The sequence below is a fragment of the Oncorhynchus gorbuscha genome, linkage group LG14 (genome assembly GCF_021184085.1).
Source record: "Oncorhynchus gorbuscha isolate QuinsamMale2020 ecotype Even-year linkage group LG14, OgorEven_v1.0, whole genome shotgun sequence".
Classification (NCBI taxonomy): domain Eukaryota; kingdom Metazoa; phylum Chordata; class Actinopteri; order Salmoniformes; family Salmonidae; genus Oncorhynchus; species Oncorhynchus gorbuscha.
In genome coordinates this window covers 56,844,746-56,867,828 of record NC_060186.1, presented here as the reverse complement: position 1 = coordinate 56,867,828, position 23,083 = coordinate 56,844,746, and the positions used below count along the sequence as shown (strand labels likewise).

The 23,083-nt window shown below is 46.8% G+C and overlaps 2 protein-coding genes across 6 annotated transcripts; both read right to left on the bottom strand.

Moving 5' to 3' along the window:
• Window positions 1–10,258: 10,258 nt before the first annotated feature.
• Window positions 10,259–15,532, bottom strand: LOC123995185 (uncharacterized protein KIAA0408-like). Its single transcript, XM_046298599.1, has 5 exons — window positions 13,849–15,532; window positions 12,770–13,099; window positions 12,265–12,374; window positions 11,239–12,127; window positions 10,259–11,161 (listed from the first exon to the last, which is right to left on the bottom strand). The coding sequence occupies exons 1-5, from the start codon at window positions 13,990–13,992 to the stop codon at window positions 10,904–10,906; spliced, it is 1,731 nt and encodes a 576-aa protein (XP_046154555.1). The 5' UTR covers window positions 13,993–15,532; the 3' UTR covers window positions 10,259–10,903.
• LOC123995184 (protein SOGA3-like) lies at window positions 13,986–22,385 on the bottom strand. Of its 5 annotated transcripts, none has more exons than XM_046298596.1 (10): window positions 21,078–22,385; window positions 19,842–20,066; window positions 19,530–19,688; window positions 19,361–19,429; window positions 18,972–19,241; window positions 18,382–18,762; window positions 17,626–18,255; window positions 16,901–17,087; window positions 16,644–16,708; window positions 13,986–14,122 (listed from the first exon to the last, which is right to left on the bottom strand). In XM_046298596.1, the coding sequence occupies exons 1-9, from the start codon at window positions 21,876–21,878 to the stop codon at window positions 16,686–16,688; spliced, it is 2,745 nt and encodes a 914-aa protein (XP_046154552.1). In that variant the 5' UTR covers window positions 21,879–22,385; the 3' UTR covers window positions 13,986–14,122; window positions 16,644–16,685. The 5 variants fall into 5 exon arrangements, 4 of the variants coding, with proteins under 4 accessions (XP_046154552.1, XP_046154551.1, XP_046154553.1 ...); XM_046298595.1 differs by having other exon boundaries at window positions 16,901–17,032; XM_046298597.1 differs by lacking the exon at window positions 16,901–17,087 and having other exon boundaries at window positions 21,078–22,384.
• Between the last annotated feature and the right edge of the window lie 698 nt (window positions 22,386–23,083).

The window sequence follows — 23,083 nt, the reverse complement described above, 5'->3', positions numbered from 1 at the left end:
TCCCTGATTAGAGTCCCTATTTCTCTCCTTGTTTCCCGTACCTGCCCTGTCGGATCCTCATTTATAATTCACCGTGCTGTGTCTATGTTTTGCCCTGTCGTGTCGTGTTTCCCTCAGATGCTGCGTGGTGAGCAGGTGTCTGAGTCTGCTAGGTTCAAGTGCCTTCCCGAGGCAACCTGCAGTTCTCGATCAAGTCTCCAGTCTGTTCTCGTCTTTACGTGTAGTATTATGCTTTTTGTTTTGTAAAGTTTATTCTGGATTAAATACTCTGTTTTCGCCAAGTCGCTTTTGGGTCCTCATTCACCAGCATGACAACATCTGTAATCCTCCCTGGCATGATGTCAATTAACTTCTGGGCCACATCCTGACTGATGGAAGCCCATTCTTGCATAATCAATGCTTGGAGTTTGTCAGAATTTGTGTTTTTTTGTTTGTCCACCCGCCTCTTGAGGATTGACCACAAGTTATCATTGGGATTAAGGTCTGGGGAGTTTCCTGGCCATGGACCCAAAATATAAATGTTTTGTTTCACGAGCCATTTAGTTATCACTTTTGCCTTATGGAAAGGTGCTCCATCATGCTGGAAAAGGCATTGGTTGTCACCAAACTGTTCCTGTATGGTTTGAGAAGTTGCTCTCGGAGGATGTGTTGGTACCATTCTTTATTCATGGCTGTGTTCTTAGGCAAAATTGTGAGTGAGCCCACTCCCTTGGCTAAGAAGCAACCCCAAACATGAATGGTCTCAGGATGCTTTACTGTTGGCACGACACAGGATGGATGGTAGCGCTCACCTTGTCTTCTCCGTACAAGCTTTTTCTTCCGGATGCCCCAAACAATCGGAAAGGGGATTCATCAGAGAAAATGACTTTACCCCAGTCCTCAGCAGTCCTTTTGCAGAATATCAGTCTGTCCCTGATGTTTTTCCTGGAGAGAAGTGGCTTCTTTGCTGCCCTTCTTGACACCAGGCCATCCTCCAAAAGTCTTTGCCTCACTGTGTGTGCAGATGCACTCACACCTGCCTGCTGCCATTCCTGAGCAAGCTCTGTACTGGTGGTGCCCCAATCCCGCAGCTGAATCAACTTTAGGAGACGGTCCTGGCGCTTTCTGGACTTTCTTGGGTGCCCTGAAGCCTTCTTCACAACAATTGAACCGCTCTCCTTGAAGTTCTTGATGAATCGATAAATGGTTGATTTAGGTGCAATCGTACTGGCAGCAATATCCTTTCCTGTGAAGCCCTTTCGTGCAAAGCAATGATGACGGCACGTGTTTCCTTGCAGGTAACCATGGCTGACAGAGGAAGAACAACGATTCCAAGCACCACCCTCCTTTTGAAGCTTCCAGTCTGTTATTCGAACTCAATCAGCATGACAGAGTGATCTCCAGCCTTGTCCTCGTCAACACTCATACCTGTGTTATTGAGAGAATCACTGACATGATGTCAGCTGGTCCTTTTGTGGCAGGGCTGAAATGCAGTGGAAATGTTTTTGGGGGATTCAGTTCAATTGCATGGCAAAGAGGGACTTTGCAATTAATTGAAATTCATCTGATCACTCTTCATAACATTCTGGAGTATATGCAAATTGCCATCATACAAACTGAGGCAGCAGACTTTGTGAAAATGTATATTTATGTCATTCTCAACTTTTGGCCACGACTGTACAATAGAGAGGGAGGAAAAAGAGAGTGATGAGATAGAGATGAAAGTGCTGAAAAAGGGAGACAAAAAGAGAGAGAACCAGCAGTACACACCCCTCTTCTTTATTTATACCTCCATCAGCAGCAGGCTAAGATTTCTGGCACCAAAACAACGTCACGATTGCTATTTCAGTCAGAGGGGCAACATTTCAGAGTGGGGTTGGGTGACGAGGTTGAGGCGTCGCAGGGCCAAGGGACTTCCGTACCCCTACAGCCCTAACATTTCACAGCCCTGACATTTCACACTGTAGCTACCTCCCCTTGCTTTGTGTGTGTGAGAGAGAACATCTCTCTTGCTGTGTGTGTGTGTGTGTGTGTGTGTGTGTGTGTGTGTGTGTGTGTGTGTGTGTGTGTGTGTGTGTGTGTGTGTGTGTGTGTGTGTGTGTGTGTGTGTGTGTGTGTGTGTGTGTGTGTGTGTGTGTGTGTGTGTGTGTGTGTGTGTGTGTTAGAAAGAGAGAGACACAGGTAGTAAGATGGCACCGACAGATATGGCAGCTCTGCCAGAGAGAGAGAGAGAGAGAGTGTGTGTGTGTGTGAAATTGTAAGTGTGTTAGAGAGGACCCACCTGCTGTGTGTCTTGAATGGCAGACAAAGTGGCAGCAGACAAGTTGGCAAACCGCCTCTTGGTTGTTCATGCAGTTTTATGAGGAGAGTACCTCAGGGCATGAAAACGCATCTAATATAGACCCCCAACAGTCTTCTCACGCAACCCCAGTCTATGTTAGTCTGCCTGGTAACAGGGTTGGAAAGAGTGAGACACTATCCTACAATATAAACCCTATTATTATGGCCACGGGCACTTATTTACTGATTATATGTAGATATCATATGGTAATGTGTTGAGACACTTTGCACTGATGCAAAACAATGACTTATGGTGCAAATGGTTAGTAAATCTAGCCCAGAATGTATGTTAAATAAAATAGTTAAAGGTTAAATAAAATAAATAATACAAAAATAACTGTGCACTGACTCAGTGTTTAGTCAAAGTGAGTTGTTCACATGTAGTAACCAGGTCATAAATAGGGATTTCATAGGTGGTGGTCTTTCCCAAGAAGATATTGCTTATACATGATCAGATTGACCAAAAATCATCCTGTCATCCGCTGTCTCGGAACCTACACTACCGTTCAAATGTTTGGGGTCACTTAGAAATGTCCTTGTTTTTTAAAGAAAAACACATTTTTGTCCATTAAAATAACATTAAATTGATCAGAAATACTGTGTAGACATTGTTAATGTTGTTGAAAGATTAGTGGAATCTGTGTGGGTTGCTGGACAGGTAGGATGACTGACAGTGAAGGTGAACAGGTGGTCACGTGTCAGGTGACAGAGGAATGTATGAGACTGAGGCAGGAATTCCTTTAACCATAAAGTGGTATATTTACTGGTAGTCTGTGGTGGATTCATGGACGCACAGAACTTCTGGATCAGATGGATTTAGGGAAGAGAAAGCAGCGAGATCAGGCGATGGCAATTTCCTCCTTTTATAGAGTTGAGATCTGTAGGACATTTCCACCTGACCTAATTAAAGCGCCCCTGGCCCAGCTGAGTAAATGGCAATTAATTAAAGGAGTATTCCACCAACTCCATGGGCCTTTTCTACAGCCACCCCGGAAATTTGTTAATTTCCACATTCCTCAAAAAGGCTCATTGCTCCCCGTCCTCTGTCATCTCAGGGAGAGGAATCAGTCGGGCAACTGGCCGGATATATGTCCGGTTCTTCACCTGGATTTCCACTGATCTAACACGACCATCGGTCCCAGGCATGGTCTTAGTTATACGGCCCACCGGCCAGGAGGCTCGAGGCAGCTGAGGGTCCACCATCATTACCACTTGGCCAGTTTCCAGGCTGGCCATTTCTCTCCGCCATTTCCCTCTGTGCTGTAGACTTGGTAGGTAATCCAGAATGAATCGGGCCCAAAAATGGTCAGCTAAGATTTGGCTGTGTCGCCACCGGCGTCTGCCTACGAGGTTGGTATCAGCATACATGGCTTGAGGAAGTGACGCATCTCGGCGTCCCATCAAGAGCATATTCGGTGTAACCAGATCGGGGTCAGCGATGTCTGCAGAGAGATATCCCAAGGGTTTGGAGTTCATAATCCCTTCCACCTCTATCAGGACAGTCCTCAAGACCGTTTCAGTGACAGTTTGGTCCCCTAGTACGACTCGTAAGGCTGTCTTTACAGATTTGATCTCTCGCTCCCATGTTCCTCCAAAATGAGGAGCGCCTGGAGGGTTAAATTTGAATGAGATTTGTTGGTCCATCAGCTGATCCTGGAGGCTGGGTTCCATGGCTTGGAAGGCTTCCTCCAACCTGGCTTCTCCTGCCTTGAAGTTCGTACCTCTGTCAGCCAGGATCTCGTAGGGTTTCCCCCGTCGGGAGATAAACCGCCGTAGGGCCATGAGGAAGGCTTCCGTATCCAAACTCTCCAGTAGGTCCAGGTGGACACATCTGGTTGTCATACACTTGAATAGAATGCCCCAGCGCTTTTCCACACGACGACCTAACTTGATCATCAAGGGGCCGAAGCAATCTACTCCTGTTGACCAGAAGGGTGGTTTAAGGAGGCGCAAGCGAGCAGGGGGTAAATCTGCCATTTTGGGCACCGTAGCTCCGGCCCGCCATCTCTGACATTCTACGCAGGCGTATTGGTGCTTACGAATGGCTCCTCGTCCTCCAATTATCCAGTACTTCCGCCTCATCTCCCCATAGACCCTCTCTGGCCCTGGGTGGAGAAGCCGCTCATCATAACTCTTGATGAGGAGCCTGGTAAGAGGGTGTCTGGAGTCGAGGATAATTGGGTGGATAGCATCTGGGTCCAAAACCTCCGCTTGGCGCAGCCTCCCTCCGACTCTGATCACTCCAAGGATTGGATCATATTCTGGGGCAAGAGAGAGAAGACGGCTGCCCTTAGCCACTTCCCTACCGGCTTTCAGAGCTTTTAACTCCTCAGGGAAGCTAACTGCTTGTGCTTGCTGGAGGAGTAGTGTCTCTGCATGCGAGGGAGGTAGGTATAGAAGCCACCCCATCTGAGGTCTGGGTTGTGGCTGTGATCAGATCCGGCAGTGTTTGGGATTGTGTTAGGTCAGGGAGAGCCGTTGTTGGTTCCGTAGAAATGCTGTAGCATTGGGCAGACTTCCTTAACTCATGAGCTTCAGTCGGTCGCAGAGGGGCCGCACGCCTGGGGGCTGTCGGCCACTCGTTCTCTGGTTGGGACAAGAATGGTGGTCCCAAGCTCCAGCGATGGGGTTTAGCCAATTCCTTAAGGGTTTTACCTCTAGTAATGTCATCAGCAGGATTGTTTATGCTATCAACATACCTCCAGTCCTGGACTTCTGTTAGGTCTTGGATTTCCGCAATGCGAGTCCCGACAAACACCTTATACCGGCAGGACTCCGACTTGAGCCATGTCAATACAGTGGTCGAATCACTCCAGTAGATGATCCTTTGGATTGGCAAGGTGAGCTCGGCTCGCAAGGTAGAGGCCAACTGGGCTCCGGAAAGGGCAGCACTGAGTTCCAGCCTAGGCATTGACAACTGCTTCTTGGGTGCGACCCTGGACCTGGCCATGACAAAGGAGACATGGGTGTGGCCTGCCTTATCCTCCACTCTAAGATAGGAAACCGCCCCATAAGCTCGCTCCGAAGCGTCACAGAACACATGCAGTTCCAGGCATGATCCCAGTTGGTCAACACAGGATGGTACATAACATCTTGGCATTTGGACATCAGAGAGCTCCGTTAACTCAGTTTCCCAACAGATCCATCGTTCCACTAGGTCAGCTGGGTGGATAGAAGTAGATGGGATGGACCTTGCACAGCCCAACCCAAGGATGTATGGACAGCAATGGGTCCTCCTTCTGGTCCAGCTCGTATAGGCTCAGTCGGGGTGACGAGATGTGGGTGGTCTGACCCAATCAGGATAAGTGGTGCTACTCTGGCCAGGTTAGGAAGAGGCAATCCTCGTAGATGAGGATATTGTTTCTGTAGAACACTTACCGGGCAGGAGTGCTCTGCGAGATTCAAGCCATCTGCCGTGAAGGCATTGGTGATGTTATAGGCCACATCCCTGTTTCCTGAAGGTGAAATGCTAAAGGTTACAGCAGAGCCTTTCATTTGGATAACATCATGTCGCACCGTTCTGAGATTAAGGGTCTCGGGGGTCCCTTCCAGGTTAAGCTGACGGGTGGCCGCTGTGAGAATGATTGTTCTTTCTGACCCATCATCTAGAACGGCGAATGTATCAATGCTTCTCCCTTCACTTTGCAGAGTAACCTTGACCACCTTCAACATGACCCTTGGAGACCGGTTCTGCTGGTCGAGATACAGCTCCTTTGCAGCTCCTACCATGAGCATACTCTGCTCCTTCTTTGCTTGGGGAAATAGATCATGCACCACGGTGAGATGGATTTCTTTACAGCGGTTGCAGGGTTTCCTCAATGTGCAGGTCTCCACCTTATGGCTACGGGCACACTTGTAGCATCGCTCGCCTGAAGTGATCCAGGCCTTCAATTGAGTTTGAGTGAGCTTTTTTACTCTGGGGCATGAGCCAAGGAAGTGCCCCTTACCATTGCAATATGGGCAGTAAGGCTGGAATTTGATGTTCTTGCTCTTGAGAGGGGTCTTCTTCCCGGGTTCCTCCCCGGCCTCACTATTTAAGTACATGGTAGTGGGATTTGGTCTTTTCTGTCCCTGCTGGCGTTCAAACTCCTTCCTTCCCCCTGTGGCTATGGCGGAGATTGTGGCCTGGTGAGCGATGCTCTTCGCCTTTGCCTTCACCTCCAACCATGTGGCCAGGTCTCTGAGAGCATAGGTGCTTCTCGAGCCCTCTTTCAGGATGCCCTTATTCAAACAATGTTCAATGAAACTGTCTCTGAGGTACACTGGAAGTTTGCTAAGAAGCCTGTCCACGTGGGAGCCACATTTAAGCTCGTTCCCGTCTTCCCCTTCAACGGATTGGAGCATCGAGGTCAGGGATTGGACAGCCAGGGAGAATTCTTGGAAGGCAGCATGGTCTCCCATTTTAATTGGAGACGTGTTCAGGATGTTGTTTAGTTCATTCTGGACTAGCTGACGTGGCTCACCATATCTCGCCTTCAGGGCCTGGAGAGCTGCAGTGTATGGTGTTGCGGAGTGCATAAATGATTGGGCCAGCCTGTATGCACTGGGAAACCGCAAATGATCGATTAGTACTTGGTATTTGTAGCGTTCTGACAGATGACCGTGAATACCCAGTAGGCTCTCCAATGCCATTTCCAAAAGGACAAATTCACTCTCCTTTCCATTTTCAAAGTATGGCAGTTTGGGTCTGGGAATTCCATAGGCTGAGGCTACTAGAAGTTTCATAATGTTGGCTCCCTCTTCTGGTTGCGTGAAGGATAAACCTGGGACTTCTGATGAGCCCACTGTGGCCTCATTGGGCCTGTCCCCTACTGTCCCAGACCCTCCATTTCTGGCAGCCGGAATTGGGAGAGAGCCCTCCGACCTGTTGTTTGAGGACTGGCCTGGCCCTGGACGAAAGGAACAATTTTCCTTGGTTGGTAATTGGCGGAAAGGCGAAGGAGTGATGCTTTGTCCAGATGGAGGAATGCTAACTTGTGTCACTGGCATAGAGGGCGTTGGCGGAGCGGCCCGTCTCCCGTGCTCCGTGTTGGCTGTTGACCCCGGAGCCTCCGAAGACTGTGTGCCATGCTGTACCAGAGGGGCAGATCGGGAAAGAAAGGCAGACAGTTCAGGTCCATGTGGAAGGGTGGTCAGGTCAACTCCCTGTTCGTTCCTCTCCAGGAAGGATGAGACCATCCGTGCCTCTTCTAATTCCCTTCTGGCTTGACGGTGCCGTCGCTGCTGTGCCAGGTCCTTGGCAATGAATTCCCTTTCCTGTAGAGCTCTACGGGCCTGCACATCCAATTGGTGACATCGTTCGTCAGCCTGTCGTTCCTCCTCAATCTGACGCTCAATTTCCTCCGAAGCTAATAGTTTCATCCTCTCTTGTAGGACAGCGGTCTGTGAATTGCTGAGGGCTAGTGAATGGCAGCTGCCATGGCCACTTCCAAAGGGGTATCCACTGGTCGAACTCCCACTCCGTCTAGAGTGCTTCGACGATTTCCCATTAGTTAAGGGGTGAGCGGAGCCTGCCTCTGGAAGCTGGTCGACCTGTGCAGTGGGAGTTACCTCTTCCATAGGTCCCTCACGTAGACCACTTTCCTGCTCCAAAGCAGTTTCCGGTCCTTGGCTCAGAGGGGATGGTTGATGGCTGAAACGTATAGTTGATCCATCAACTCTTTGAGCTCTGGTGGGCTTGCCCTTTGATGTCGGAACCTCGACCACATAGTCCTTAAGATAACCAGGTGCTTGCCTGGTTCTTCTGGTGCTCCTGGTAGTTGAGGATGAAGCCTTTGTTGCTTTAGGCTTAGCTCCTGGATATTTCCTTTGTTCCAAGACCTTTCCCTCAGCTGCTCTCTCCTCCTCTCTTCTTCCTTCCAGTGGAGACAATTCTTCCCTCTCCGCCTCCATTTCCTTTTCACCTGTCTTTGGTTCAGTCATCATCCGGCTCAAAGGACCATTGAAAGATTAGTGGAATCTGTGTGGGTTGCTGGACAGGTAGGATGACTGACAGTGAAGGTGAACAGGTGGTCACGTGTCAGGTGACAGAGGAATGTATGAGACTGAGGCAGGAATTCCTTTAACCATAAAGTGGTATATTTACTGGTAGTCTGTGGTGGATTCATGGACGCACAGAACTTCTGGATCAGATGGATTTAGGGAAGAGAAAGCAGCGAGATCAGGCGATGGCAATTTCCTCCTTTTATAGAGTTGAGATCTGTAGGACATTTCCACCTGACCTAATTAAAGCGACCCTGGCCCAGCTGAGTAAATGGCAATTAATTAAAGGAGTATTCCACCAACTCCATGGGCCTTTTCTACAGTTGTAAATTACTATTGTAGCTGGAAACTTCAGATTTTTTATGGAATATCAACATAGGCGTACAGAGGCCCATTATCAGCAACCATCACTCCTGTGTTCCAATGGATTGTTGTGTTAGCTAATCCAAGTTTAGCATTTTAAAAGGCTAACTGCTCAGTTGTGCACCGGGGCCTCCCACTCCTATTTCTATTCTGGTTAGGGCCAGTTTGCGCTGTTCTGTGAAGGGAGTAGTACACAATGTAGCTCCCTTCAGTAACCACGAGCACAACCGTTCCTTGATTTTAACTGGCGGCTTTATTCTGTAGTTTTAGTCAGAATTATCACCTTCCGTGAGAACTATAAAGTAAATGAAAAATACAGTTAAGCACACTCTTACAACCTTATCTTACGAGTGACTTATTAGCTTGGTATAACTCTGAAGTGCTTACATACATAACAGTTTAACCGGCGTTATAACAGGTTCAGATTAACACATGAATAAAGGAACAAATACCTCATTGGCTGCTTATTACAGAAGGGAGGAAATCAAACTTCACACTTATTATTCCTGGCGTGAATCCACACTTCATCCTAACATACACTCTTCAACCTTTATGAACTACACCCGATGACATGAAAACTTAGCTAACGCAGCGCAGGATTGCCTTCCCTCCAAAAGTGTGTTGCTACAATAAGGATCCCCGTTACAACAGTATTAGCTACGTAGTTCCGCTTGTATTATCATTTCCCCCGCACAGCGGACACATAAACAATTCAAACAAAAGACAACGACATAACCTGTAAGTCTAACTGTCAGTTACACACAACGTTGTAAGACATCTTCAGTTTCTTGGCAATATCTTGCATGGAATAGCCTTAATTTCTCAGAACAAGAATAGACTGACGAGTTTCAGAAGAAAGTTATTTGTTTATGGCCTTTTTGAGCCTGTAATCAAATCGACAAATGCTGATGCTCCAGATACTCAACTAGTCTAAAGAAGGCCAGTTGTATTGCTTCTTTAATCAGCACGAAAGTTTTCAGCTGTGCTAACATAATTGCAAAAGGGTTTTCTAATGATAAATTAGCCTTCTAAAATGATAAACTTGGCCATTGGAACACAGGAGTGATGGTTGCTGATAATGGGCCTCTGTACGCCTTAGATATTCCATAAAACGTTTCCAGCTATAATAGTCATTTACAACATTAACAATGTCTGCTCTGTATTCCTGATCAATGATGTTATTTTAATGGACAAATGAAATAGGCTTTTCTTGCAAAAACAAGAACATTTCTAAGTGACCCCAAACTTTTGAACAGTAGTTTACTTGGCACCGGAGAAGCTTCCTCCCCCCTCGCCTTCATTCAGCTCCAGCTAATGTAGAATACATCAGCTAGTCATAGTTAGCTTGGCCTCAGGCATTGATGTCACCTTCCCTGAGACCTAGAGTAGCTGACTCCCCTGAACAGTAGTAGCTGAGCTAGTTGCTTTCGATGTTTAGTGGCACTCAGGATTGTTTCAGTATGGTACTGAATCTCAGTAGTGTTGATACATGGAGTAGCAACACCATGTCACCACCAACCAATGAAATAACAGGCACAAATCAAACAATACAAATCATGGAGATGCAATTCCAAAGATAGCTGGAGTCAGTTCGTCAAAGCACTGTCGTGTTTATTTCTTATCAAGAGAGAAAAAAGGACATGAAAAGCATCACAGTCATAACTGTATGTCTCACGATGGTTACTTGAACATTTTCAAATGCGTTACTTTGATAATATGATACAGTAAAACATACTATAGACAGTTAGCATGTTGCTTCTGTGCTGACAGGACAGGATCAACTCTGAATTGACTTGTTGGCCATTTATAAAAACAAGCCAACATGGCACTTATTAGGGTTGAGTTACATACATAAAGGAACATGCACCCGCAAGTAAAAAGGGGGCATGCTATATCACATTTTACACAGCCATCCAAAAATCACCAATACAAAAGAAAGAAAGGTAGAGAAGTTAAGAGAGTGAAAGAAATAAAGACGTAATGAAGTTTGGCACAGGAGAAGGGAAGGCCACAGTAACACTGGAGACTGAACAAGAGTCAACTATTCTGTTTCTTATAGACCACACATACACAGTCATGTGGGTAATCTCATAGAAAATTTCTTAAAGCACTTTTTTTTAAAGCCAGATAGAAGGAACAGTCTTTAGTATTTACAGAGAGGGCAGGACTATGTCATCTGAGTCCTGTGGGTTGAATTTGGGGAGGAGAGGCAGGGTTTAGAGGGGGCGGGGCAGGTGTCTCACATGATGGCAGTCTCAGTGTGGAGCAAATAGGAGCAGAAAGATTGCTGCTTCAGGGCGGGGCTTGGGGTTCTTGCTATCGGGCTAGGAGTGCGTGCCAAGGTGCTTGGGGGGTGGGAAATTGGGCCGGAGGGGGCAGAGATCAAGGCGGTGGGGGCACAGCAAGCCCACCTGGATGGAGGGCGTTGATTAGCTGGACGAGCAGGACGAGAGAAGTTCCTTGTGGGGGTTGCTGAGAATGAGTCAGCTGGGCTCACCTGGAGAGAAACAATACAAGTTGGTCAGGTCAAGACTGTATGTGTGTGTGTGTCTGTATTTGCTATGCCTATTTCACCTGCTGTGTGTCCTGTCTGTAGGCAGTCTGTGCGGCTTTGGGGCAGGAGCTGTACTCGTGCTCAATGTCCAGCATATCCAGAAGCTCAATGAGTCCATTGTCCTTCTTCTGACCTGCAACTGGCCCTCCCCTCTGGATCATCTGAGCCCCAACATAGGATCCACTCAGGTTCCTGTAGTCCACTCCGAGTTCCCCAGGCTGGGGTGCAGGCCTCCTGGCCCTCTCTCCCTGGACCAGACCCATGTCTCTGTCTGCCCTTCTGAGAGCCCTTGCTTTGGGCTTGGGGCTGCCTCCTACCTGGGTCCTCCTCTGAACCCCTGCATGGAGTCCTTTAGGGTGAGCATAGCTAGCCATTGAGGTGCCTCTGCCCTCTCCCAGCTGGCTCCCTCTCCTAAAGTCTTTCACTGCCCCTCGTTCTTGGCTGCAATCCATCCTTGCTGTTAGCATGACGGAATCTGCTTGGCACTTCTGGACAGGCACGCGCCCAGTCATCCTGCTGCCGTCCAGCCCTTTGTGCTGACAGATGGCGGTGGGGCACTTGTTCTCGGTAGGCACCTGGTTGGTCACCACACCGGTATCAGTGAGGGTTTTGCCCTCGTTTTCCTGGAGCATGGCTCCAAACTTTCTGAGAACCGAGGGGCTACCACACTTCCTGTCCACAAGGACCCCAGGGGCATTGGACATCCTGTCCAGGGCTGGGGAGAAGGTGTCGGGAGGGGCCATCTGGGAGGTGGATCGGGGGGGTATGGGAGGACCTTCTCGCTGTCTGAGGGGGGGATTGGCCCCTGTGTTCTCCTTGTTAAGGTCCCTACAAGGGGAACTCTTTCTGTGTGACACCCTGTTCTTCCTGTTCTCAGCCTCCTCGTCCGCAAACCGCACCTTACTAATCCTAAAACAGATCAACAAGCAAAAGATGTCACCAGTAAGATAACTAAAATAAGGAATTGCATAGGTGGATTGAACTCTCAAAATTAATTATCTCAAAATGAACTTCACAAAATGTTGTCTGTATGAAAGGTCTCTTACCTTTCATTCCCAACAGGCCTCCTCTTCATCTCGTCCTGGTGTACAGACTGATCCTGGCTCCCTTTAGTGATCTCCTTCAGATGCTGAGAGAGAAGTGGGACAAGGGTTACCTAGGAGGGAAAATAATCCGTGAAGCAGAATAGTGCAAATAGCATAGATACAGTATATCAAATTCAGCTGTGCAGTCACACTGGCATGGCTGATGCAATTTCCAGTGGAGTATGAAGTTCTATGTAATCTATTTATATTAATATTCCTGAAAACAACCCTGCCTATCCCCTGCCCCTCCAGTGCTGGCAGACTTGAAGGAACCAAATAGGTGTAATCATTATGGTGTTGGCCCCATCTCGTCTTCCAATGAGCTAAGGGGAGATTCTACCACATTGCTTTCACCTATCAGATTTCTTCCCATCTGCAAACACCAAAGAGGTGAGTCATAGGATAAAAGTTGTTTCCGGATGGGGCTGCCTAATGACTGTAACCCTTAGTTACTGTAGCTACTCACATTGTTGATAGCGGAGTTGGTCTTCCGGGTCTTTCCTTGACCATGTCCAAGATAATCCTGCAACAAGTCTCCAAGTTCCACCGCACTGTTGCTAAGGGGATAACCATAGCCGCCATTCTGATGGTTGACAGGGTAGCCGTAACCGTTGGGGCCGTGGTTAAAAGCATCTACAGCACTGGGGTGGTCCTTGGTGGCGTTGATGTGGCTGCCATACAGGTCACAGAAGCCATTGTCATGATGCCCACGGCCGCAATCAATCATCCTATCATTTTTGCTGTTATCCATGGTGACATAATTTCCACCTCTACGAGCCTGCACCTCGTTGTAAAGCTGAAATATGCACATAAACATGATTATCAAGACTCTACATTCACAACATGAACACAAGTTTTTATACATACAACAATTCCTTACACTTACAACGTAGATGTATTCCAAAACACAAATATCAATACAAAAGCACTGTATAGCAATATGTACACAAAACCCTTCTGTACGCATGACAATGTCAACCGGCCTTGTTTACGCAATCCATCGCACCATGCCAAAACAGTTACACAACCCAACTATTTTCTATAATCTGCACCTCTGCTACTTCATCTGGAGTGAGTGTGTGCTTCCTTTGCCATTCCAATCTTTAATGTGTTCATTAGTATCAACTTTCACAGTGTGTGTGTGTGTGTGTTCTGACTGTCTGTCAGCACATCACAGTTTAATTAGCTTGTTAACACGTGTCTGTGTCCTTAGTCCAGAAATGCATAGGGTCGCAGGAAGGGGTGTGCTGCCAACAGTTTATTATAGGACACACACACAACCAGTTAAACACTCTTCAGGAATGACCAAGAGTGTGAGACGAGAAAGACATTATCTCAAAGTGAAAATATTCACAAGTATGTTCACACGACTGATGTAGTGAACCCCATGTCAGGTAATGTTACTCTACCTAGGATCTTGTTAGACCATGTCAGAACTGGGCTTGAGCATGTTGGTCAACGTTTAGACTAGCCCATGTATTTGGATCATGTTTTACTTTAGTTTGGACCGTGTTGGACTGTATCTGACCGTGGTTGACCCCTCACCTCCTCTATCTTCCTCTGCATGTCCTGCAGCTGGTCCTCCCATTCCTGCATCTCTGAGTCGAAGCTGTCCAGAAGCTCCCCCCTCTCTGTTCCCCAGGCCCTTCCAGACCGCTTCAGACTCTGCTGTAGTTCGATGGCTTCCATTTTGGGCCACTTCCAGCAGCAGCTTCTTACTTCCTGTCCTGTCACAAACTTCCTCTCTTTTTCTGTTTCAACTTCCTAGTGTCTTTCTGTCTTGATGGGGTCACCAACGTGTGGAAATGTTGGAGGAAAACTGCAAAGGGGGAGAGAGAACGAGAGAGATGATTATTGTGGATGATAAGACATGGAAGAACTAGAGGACATTAGCCATGTGTACATCAACCAATAAACAAAGGGTCTCAATATGCATTTAGCAGATTTCATGGAAAGATTCAAAGCAATTGGCACATTCCAATCTTTCACATCCTGTAGGCCAGATATTTTCGGCACGCATTCGTGATAAATTATCATATGTAAATATGAAATGTCATAGACTACACATTTTAAGATTAGATCCCTCTCGAGTCAGTTAACCGAATGTGTCATTTATTTTTCAAGTGAAAACTAGGCAAGTCTGATGCCAAAAAATAAAGGAAATTCTTGTCTACTTCACCCATATTTTCTTCAATTTTAGCAGAAAGAGTAGTGTGTAGTTCCAGTAGTTAGCTACACCACTACCTGGCAAAAAAGGCAATTAACTACTGAAAACACTACCAAGATTTGAAATAAGTTCAACTACCACCAAGCGATTGCAAAATGTAGTTAAATTACTACATGTAGTTCACTACCTCAACTCTGCTTGAGACAACTTCACTGTTTGGCTCTTGGTCGCCATCCCCTCTGCTCCAACCCTTCTCTTAGTCTGGGTACCAGTCTTTTCAGCTAACATTCATTTGGCAAATGATATGACTGGCAAGGAGTGGAATGGTATAGCTGATCAGAGACGGCAACCAGACTACCTTTCCTTATGTCCTTCACAACTTTCTATACTGGAATTTGGTATACATTTCAACTTCGGGGGCATGCACATATCTGGCAGCCATTACCCATTTTAACGTACATGCATTCCTCATTTTTCAAATGTTCACACATTATGCACAATGGGCATTTCTGCCCTCAGTGTCAACGCTAAAAGATAAGGTCATTGCCGACTTGGCTGCATGCGCGACTCACCACTAGAAAATTGACCATATGCCACAATATTGGCATGGCTTTCACGGGTTTCCGTAGGCCTATCGCTGCAGTAATATATTACAGTACATCCACTACATTTTTACAAGGGAGATGATTTGCTACCAACGAATGTTATAGATTAAGTGCGTACCGAACACCAACTTGGGAGGGCGGAAGAGCGAGAGAATAAATGTGCATGGCGTATGTTTTTATATTAATAGGCGTCTAATAAAGAAATCCACACAAGGTCATATGCAACCTATTTGGAGGCGCGTCGAAAAAGGCACAGGTTGATCAAATGTGACCCAATACACAAAGCCCACAGTGGATCTGCAAGGTTATATTTTACAATGTTTTACCTCTGGTTTCTATCAACATAATCATTGGACAAAGTTGTAGAGATGATCAATTAGCCTTATGGGTAAAACAATGTGTACAACAAAACTTAATGGAACGTTCTATATTTCCACAAAATAAAATATTAACTTCTGAGTGTGGCCTTACCTGGCTGTGCAATAGCTTCCTTGAAGATTTTATTGCCAATCGCTGGCGGTATATTGCAGTGGCATATACATATAATAAATAATAGCAGAAAATTAATCCAGATTTTAGTCTAGCCAAGGTCTTCACAGTGACCCTCTCTTTAGCTTGCAAGCTGTGTGTCTGTGTGCCCGGTGGCGGTTCTGCTCCCCTCTTCCACAGCTCTCCCTTTCGGTTGCCTCCACTCTATTACGTAAAGTCGCGCGGATTGTCACTCCTAGGCTGCGGGGTTAAATCCGGAGCAGGTGCCTTTTTCCCCCAGAGTAAACAACTTCTGTTCCAGAGGGGGACCCTGCCTTTATAGTGCGCCTGGTATTTACACCGCGTCACTGGGGCTAGGATCAAGTATGATAATGTCAAATGTATTCTAGCACGACTGTCTTCACCACTGTCTATAATTACAAAGCAATGGAGTGAGGGAAAGTGTTTACATAGCTATTTTAGCTGCCGTTCTCTTGAGCCAATTGGCACCCCTGTTGCTACTCCACTTTGGGGTGCTTGGCAGATTTCGTCTTGTGACTCCAAGCTACTCGTAATTGTTTACAATTTATAATGTCAAAATGTAGACTACCGATATGTGACAACTGCGCTAATATTTGGATTTGAAAGGCTACGCCGCAAAACTGGATGTCTGGCGCGTTGGCAGGTACTTTGATCCTGTTTAAATAGTTTACCACTATTTTACAGTTGATTTGTTTTCATATTCTCAATTGCTGTTGAAGGTTGCACAATATCACCGCTCGCGTCATTCGATCCCGGCTAGGTTCTGACCCAAATAGATTACTGACACTTGTCGACATAAACAAGAAGCGTTGCAAAACGCATCTGATCGCTCAAAACCAAAATATATTTGGTGTGGATAGGAATGTGGGAATCCTCAGACTAAGGTAATATGAAGCTTTTGTGTGACCGTGTTATTGACTCAAATCTATTGGTACGATGTCCGGGAGTCATACGTGTTTCCTCAGTATAGGTGCTAGCCTACTGTATGCCTACTCATTCCTCGTTCATTTACCAGAATTAGTATGGTGACAGGAAGGAGAGAACACATTTGTTCTTACCTTTTTGAGGTAAAAGCAGCATACTCGTTGATTAATGTAGACCTATAGGCTAAAGCTGAAAAAGACTACAACACAGCACTGTCACAATCTGTTACAAAATAAGATGTTGTTAGGGGCAAACACCATTCAGCTGCATTGTCACTATTATGTTTGTTTAAAATTCGTATCTACTAGGCTACCTGATGTGGTGGCCTACCTTCATGGCTAATGGGTTTGATTTTGGAATTGGGCAAAACAGGTGTCATTAGCTAACTCACCTTTACTTGGGGGTGATGAAGGAAGTGGTGGGTAGTGGGTAATGTAGTCTCCAGTGTTGAACATAAGCATACTGTAAATCCAGTTATGTGACTGTGGCCTGTGCTTGAATAGGGAGGCTCCTGTGCATTGACCTTGACAACCAATGTAAACATCAACAGAAACAAACAAACAAAGGATGTGGCTATGCTATTGAGGCGGGATCACAGGACGAAGAAAAGGGTAAACAGAAAGACAAGTTTAAAGATGGTGGCATAGGAGAGGGAGGAGAATAAGACTAGTATGAGGATGAGTAAAATTATGGGCTGAAACATCTGGGCAGAGGAGGAACAGAACATGAGTGTCAACGAAGGAGAAACAAGAGGGAAAATAGGGTTAGAGATAGAAGGAAAATAGATTCAGCAGAATATTCAATGGTCAGGGACAAGTGAAGAGACTATGGTGATACAGCCAAACCATATCTGAAAGTGGCTTATGGCCAGGTCGGTATGTCTCTTTAATTAAAACACACACACACACACACAGAGTAATAGTCTACAATAAGATTACAGCACAGCTGCTTAGAACCACATGCTGCTAAAGCTGGACCTCATTCTACACCTCAAATACAGAGACCCAGCCTGTATCAATAAGAAATGGGTAGAAGACTAACATGTCTGGTCTTTTCTGGCTTATGAACAGACACACACACACACACACACACACACACACACACACACACACTTACCGAAAGTGGTTCCTCCTCCCTGTCCTCAGGTTTGGGCACCTCCAGTCTGTCTATGAAGCCCTGTAGCTCCTTCCTGAAGGCCTTCATCTGGGCATTGATCCTGTACAGCAGCTCATGCTCCCTGATCCTACCCCCCTCCTCCTCCTCCTCACCCCCGCTGCCTCGCCCGTACAGGTCACCATTGGAAACGTACACCCGCGCCTCTGCGATGATGGTTGCTGTGTCGGCAATTAACCGGTCGATGGTCCTGCCAAGACGCTCCGCCTCCACCCGGATGTCGATCATCTGCTGGCGATCCCGTGGGCTGCGGGGCAGGAAGCGGGCGGCGACCTCTGGGGGTGGTGTGTAGAGACCTCGGGTGGGTGTGAGGCAGCGGGTTTGGTTCCGCACCTCATCTGAGTCACTTTCCCCGCCCACTGGGCCCTCGCGTTTGCGGTGCGGGGGCAGGATGCGGGAGGAGGAGGAGTCATCATCACTCTCGCGCTGCACGGTTGGACCGGTCCCACCCGCGTCACTGTCCGCATCGCTGTCCCGGGGGCTTGTGCACCCCCTCAGGGCCAGGTGGGAGGCCAGGTCGTAGCGCTGCATGTTGGAGAGCAGAACACGGTTCTCATACTGCAGCTGCATCACCTGGGGAGAGAAGAGGACAGGATGAAGGAGGCATGCTATGTTTATGACCATATATTTTTTGCTTAACATATACCATACTTTCAATGTATGTTATGTCACATAAATAAAGGGGGAAAACTATCCCACCTTCCCACTGAGATCATTAATCTGTAGCCGGGCCGTCTTCAGTTCTTCCTGCAGTGCATCTGCCTTCTCTGTGCTTAGTCCACCTCCTCCTGCCACCCCTCCTCCATGCCTCGCTCCTCCCTCGTGGGTCCCAGCCTTAAACCTGAGCTTGTTGAGTTCTCCCATCACCCTCTTGTTGTGATCCTCAGCGTCTGCCAGGTTCCTCCTCAGTAACTCTGCCTCGTCCTCCACCAGCTGCAGCTGCTGCCTCAGCTCTGTCATGGCCTCCCCATGGCCCCGGCCCACCCCTACCCTGCCCACAGCCCCGCCACCGGACCCCTCTTCTCCCTCCCCTTCTCCCCTGAGGTCGTCCAGCTCGGCCCTCAGTCCCCGGTTCTCCACCTGACATGAAACACATGACATGAAAAACATTTGATCAGTTATGTTATGAATCACTAGCATCCTCTCTCTGAAAGCAGCTTCTGAACCGAACTAACAGAAATGCTTGGAACAGTTGCGTTCCCAAGTGCAAACTTATTTCCTGGTCTCTTTGATGACATACATCATACAACCTACATCAAACCCTCTGCATCACATCCTGTCTCTCTCACCTCCAGCTCCACAATCTTTCTCCCTAGGATGTTAGCCTCCTCCTCCACCAGACGCAGACGCAGCTTCAGCTCGGACTCACGGGTGCTGGGGGTTCCCCCGGCCTCACCCTTGGGGTGGGGGCTGTCTAGATCCCCGTAGAAGGAGCGGTACTTCTGTAGCTCCGCCTCCAGACGGTCCTTTTCCTTGTCGATCTTAGCTGTCTTCTTCCTCATCAACACTGCCTCCTCCTTGATGAAAGCAAGCTGGCACTTGAGGTCCTCATTGTGGTCCTGAGAGGGGGAAGTGGAAGGAAGATTTCAGATGTACAGACACAACTCTCGCTGGTGTTTGCAACAAAATCACTTTTTATTTATTTCTAGGATAAAACCATTTCATGTTGAGCCCACACCTCTGTTGGGGTCTGGGCAGACTTCTTGTCAGACCGCTGAACCTCCTTGCTTCCTCTTCTCTTCTGTGACTGTTAGGAATTGAATAACAGAATAACCCCATGTAATATGTATTATAGCAATATATGTGCTATATAGATTATATCGTGTACTGTGGGTGTGTGCTCTTACCTCCTTGACTTTGTCTAGCTCATTCTGAAGGGCCTGTTTGGTCACCTCCACCTCAATGAGTTTCTGCCTCAGTTTCTCATTCTCGTCCTCTGTCTTTGTACGTTTCTCCTCCACATTCTCCAGCTCATGGTGGAGCCTCACAGACACATCCTTCGCTACCTGCATTAGACAGAATCAGGGACATTGATTAAAAGTTGATTGAATCAATTATCTAGGTGAGTGGACAGCGCATCAACTAACTAAATAAATTTGTTTAAATATCAAGCCTACCTACCCTCCCTCCCTCCCTCCCTACCCTCCCTCCCTCCGTACCTTCAGGTCCTGCTCCAGGCTCCTCAGTAGTTCCTCGTCAATCTCTCCTGTCTGGGCATAGCGCAGCTTCTTCCTCTCAGCCTTCCTCAGCCGGTACTGGAGGATCCGGCAGTTCTTATTGGCTCGCTCCAGTTCACGCCTCATTTCCTGCAGCTGGCACGTGTCCTCCTCGTAGAAAGTGTCACGCATCTCGTCCATCTCCGTCCTCATCTCCTCGATCTCCGTCTGGGACATCAATAGGAGTGATCAGTCAGTCAGGCACTACAGGGTAGTAGTAGCCTACAGGGTACGTGGGGCTCACGCTTTAGTGTTATTGGTGTTGAGTGTTTCGGTCCTCAGAACATGATGCAATTGGATAGGGACATACCAATCTGAACTGATCAATAGGGTCATCATTACAGATGTAGGATCTTAATTTGATTATCTTGTTGCTGGAGAACTGTCCTGCTGTGCAGGAAATGCAAAAGCTGTCCTGTATTTGAGGTGTAAAAAGGCTTCTAAAGTTTGTAATTTCCACTTTGAAATGTCAGACTTGATTATGCCTGATGTAAAATGTATCAACCCATACAAAAATGTCCATTAACTTTAATCCACATAACAATTCACATTTCCTGTTGCTGCAGAATTATTTTCCTGCTGTAGCAAACCGGCTCAAATTAAGATCATGCATCTGTATGTCAATCAATGATTAGAAGTAGGCTAAACACAGGATGGTGCTTTTTATTGTTCTGAATAGGGAGGAAGGGTTTGGCTTGTGTAAGCTATAGGCCTACCTAAATCATATAGCTTTCGCAAGCATCAATAACAAACCAAGGGAAGTAGACACATTTCTACATCAGTTCTTTGTAATGCTATGGAAAGAACAATAACTGTTCAGTTAGACTACTTGTGGGCTAAAAAAAGATGCTTGCTTCATTGTATCAACATACAGTTTTCCAGTATAGGCCTAATGATAAACCTTGGGGAATATGCCTGGTATAACTGCAGCCATACTAACTCAGTTGCAGTGTTATCATCAAACACGAAATAAGTCTACCTTTTCACTTAGGCCTACTATGTATAATAGTTAATTAAGCATGCATTAAATGCATTATATGAGCATAGGGCTATGTCAGTGCCAAACTTTGGGCAATAGGCCTGATTTCACAATGAATCTTATCAAACAAAATGTGGTCCATACCAACAGTGTGTTTGCATACATTGAACATAATGAATTGTACGTCAGTGACGCCAAACCTTGAGATCTTCATTCTCATCCACCAGTCTCTCCAGCTCGTCCTCCGGGCCCTCGTCTTGCTGTGTCACCGGCTCCGCCTCTATGGCCTCTGTAGCCGGTTCCGTCTCGGCCGAGGCCTCCGCGCCCGGAGCCCTTTCTGCCTTGGTGTGCATCTTACTGCCGCTTTTCTTCAGTTTCTTATGTAGGTGGAAGTGGATGAGTTCAGTCTGCAAGCAACCCCCGCTCCACAGACCAAGGCCCGGCACGCAGCCCACGTATTCCCCGCTTCTATTCCTGCGGCAGCCTGCTGATGCTGTCACTGCCTCCCCTCCCCGCGCCTTCGCTTTCCCTTTCACCGAACCCGCCGTGCTGGAGCCGTCTGGCCGGTATGACCCAATATGTTGGGAAGACTCGCCTTTGAGGCAGGATAAACGTAACGAGGAACGACGGGTTTGAGAATCTATCGGCTGGTGAAATATCTCCTCCGTACCTTCCTCTCTGCTAGAATCCGCCTTCTTTGCATTGCAATTGACAGCATCGGTTTCAGCACCATCCGAGTGAAAAGCTTCCACGTCGCATTTCTCAATCTCCTTCTCCCTCACGACAGCGGTCCTAAGCACCTCGTTTCCCACCTTATTCCTCGATCCTCCTTTGGAAACTATACTTTTGGATCTACTGGAGGATTTCTGGGCCGGTTTTGGGGCGCATTCCCGGCTTTTGGTCGGCGAGGGTGCCCGATGCAGCCTCGCTGTGCTATTGTCTGATGCTGCCACTGTAAAAACCGCAGCGCCGCTTGAGGCAGAGTTCATCGTGTCATCCATCAGTCCTGACGTTTCCACTCGCCCATCTCAAAGTATGATTTTATTATTATTTATGGAAATAATAAAACCTTAATATAAGTATTGATATGGCCTATTATCATTGAGATAAAATGAAAACGATGCAATGAAATATGATGGTCAACGGGTTCCACAATTTATAGGCCTACTATAAATAGAAAGTCTGGGTGAAATGAACTCAATCTCGTAGCCTATGCTGCAAATGAGATACGACGTCTGCAGAGTGACATTGCAATAGTAGTTTCGACTTTTAAAAAACAAGGTCAATAGAATCTAACTTATAGACTGGATAAGGAGGCTATTATTCTGGATCTAGTTATACAAGATATACAATTAAATGGGTTTCTACTTCTATAGTGAGTTTTGTAAAGTGCTGTAACTTTTGTTCAATAAAAAATAAACATTCGTTAATAAATTAGGCTACAAACACAAATATGTCCATGCATTTTCTGTAAAATGTCGTACCAAAAACGTGTTATTTTATTTAGGCTTCTTACCGCAAGAGACAGTGCAGTTTCAGCCCAGCGCTAGTGGGCTGGAGAGATGCTGACACAAGGTACCACCAGGCACTGCAGGGGCACGACGAGCCACACAGTATTCATCACGTGTGATTTTAACGTCAAACCAGGAAACAAACATTTGAATATCTTTCTCCAGGCCCATTGTAAAGGACCCATTGTAGCCTTTACTTACTGTCTTAAACTATATACATATTTAACTAGGCAAGTCAGTTAAGAACAATTTCTTATTTACAATGATGGCCTACCCTGGCCAAACCCGGATGAAGCTGGGCCAATTGTGCGCTGCTCTATGGGACTCCCAATCACAACCTGATGTGATGCAGCCTGGATTCAAACCAGGGATTGCAGTGACTCCTCTTGAGATGCAGTGCCTTAGACAACTGAGCCACTCCGGAGCACCACTACACTACATCCACACAACTTGAAAAACATCCACACAATGATTAGGCAATAGTTATTGTTTTGTTTTAAAATTAATTATTTTTTCAAATCGCTACAATCTTCTGACCGGGGAACAGCATACTCTCTGACCAATCAAATACAAAGATTGAGAAAAGGAAACCAGTAGGCTTAGTACTACTAGAAGTTCAAGAACTCAGGAACCCATATTGTGCATGCAATGATTTGTGGTGGCCATGGGAGGGTGGTCTCCACCCATCTATCAGC

Excerpts from the sequence above, each read along its gene's own strand:
- LOC123995185 (XM_046298599.1), bottom strand. The coding sequence starts at position 13,992 with ATGGAAGCCATCGAACTACAGCAGAGTCTGAAGCGGTCTGGAAGGGCC. Across the intron at positions 12,128-12,264 it reads AGGCCTGTTGGGAATGAAAG|GATTAGTAAGGTGCGGTTTG; the intron begins GTAAGAGACCTT and ends GATCTGTTTTAG. Across the intron at positions 11,162-11,238 it reads ACAGACAGGACACACAGCAG|GTGAGCCCAGCTGACTCATT; the intron begins GTGAAATAGGCA and ends GTTTCTCTCCAG.
- LOC123995184 (XM_046298595.1), bottom strand. The coding sequence starts at position 21,878 with ATGGATGACACGATGAACTCTGCCTCAAGCGGCGCTGCGGTTTTTACA. Across the intron at positions 19,430-19,529 it reads AGCTAGACAAAGTCAAGGAG|TCACAGAAGAGAAGAGGAAG; the intron begins GTAAGAGCACAC and ends AATTCCTAACAG. Across the intron at positions 18,763-18,971 it reads GAAAGATTGTGGAGCTGGAG|GTGGAGAACCGGGGACTGAG; the intron begins GTGAGAGAGACA and ends GTTTCATGTCAG.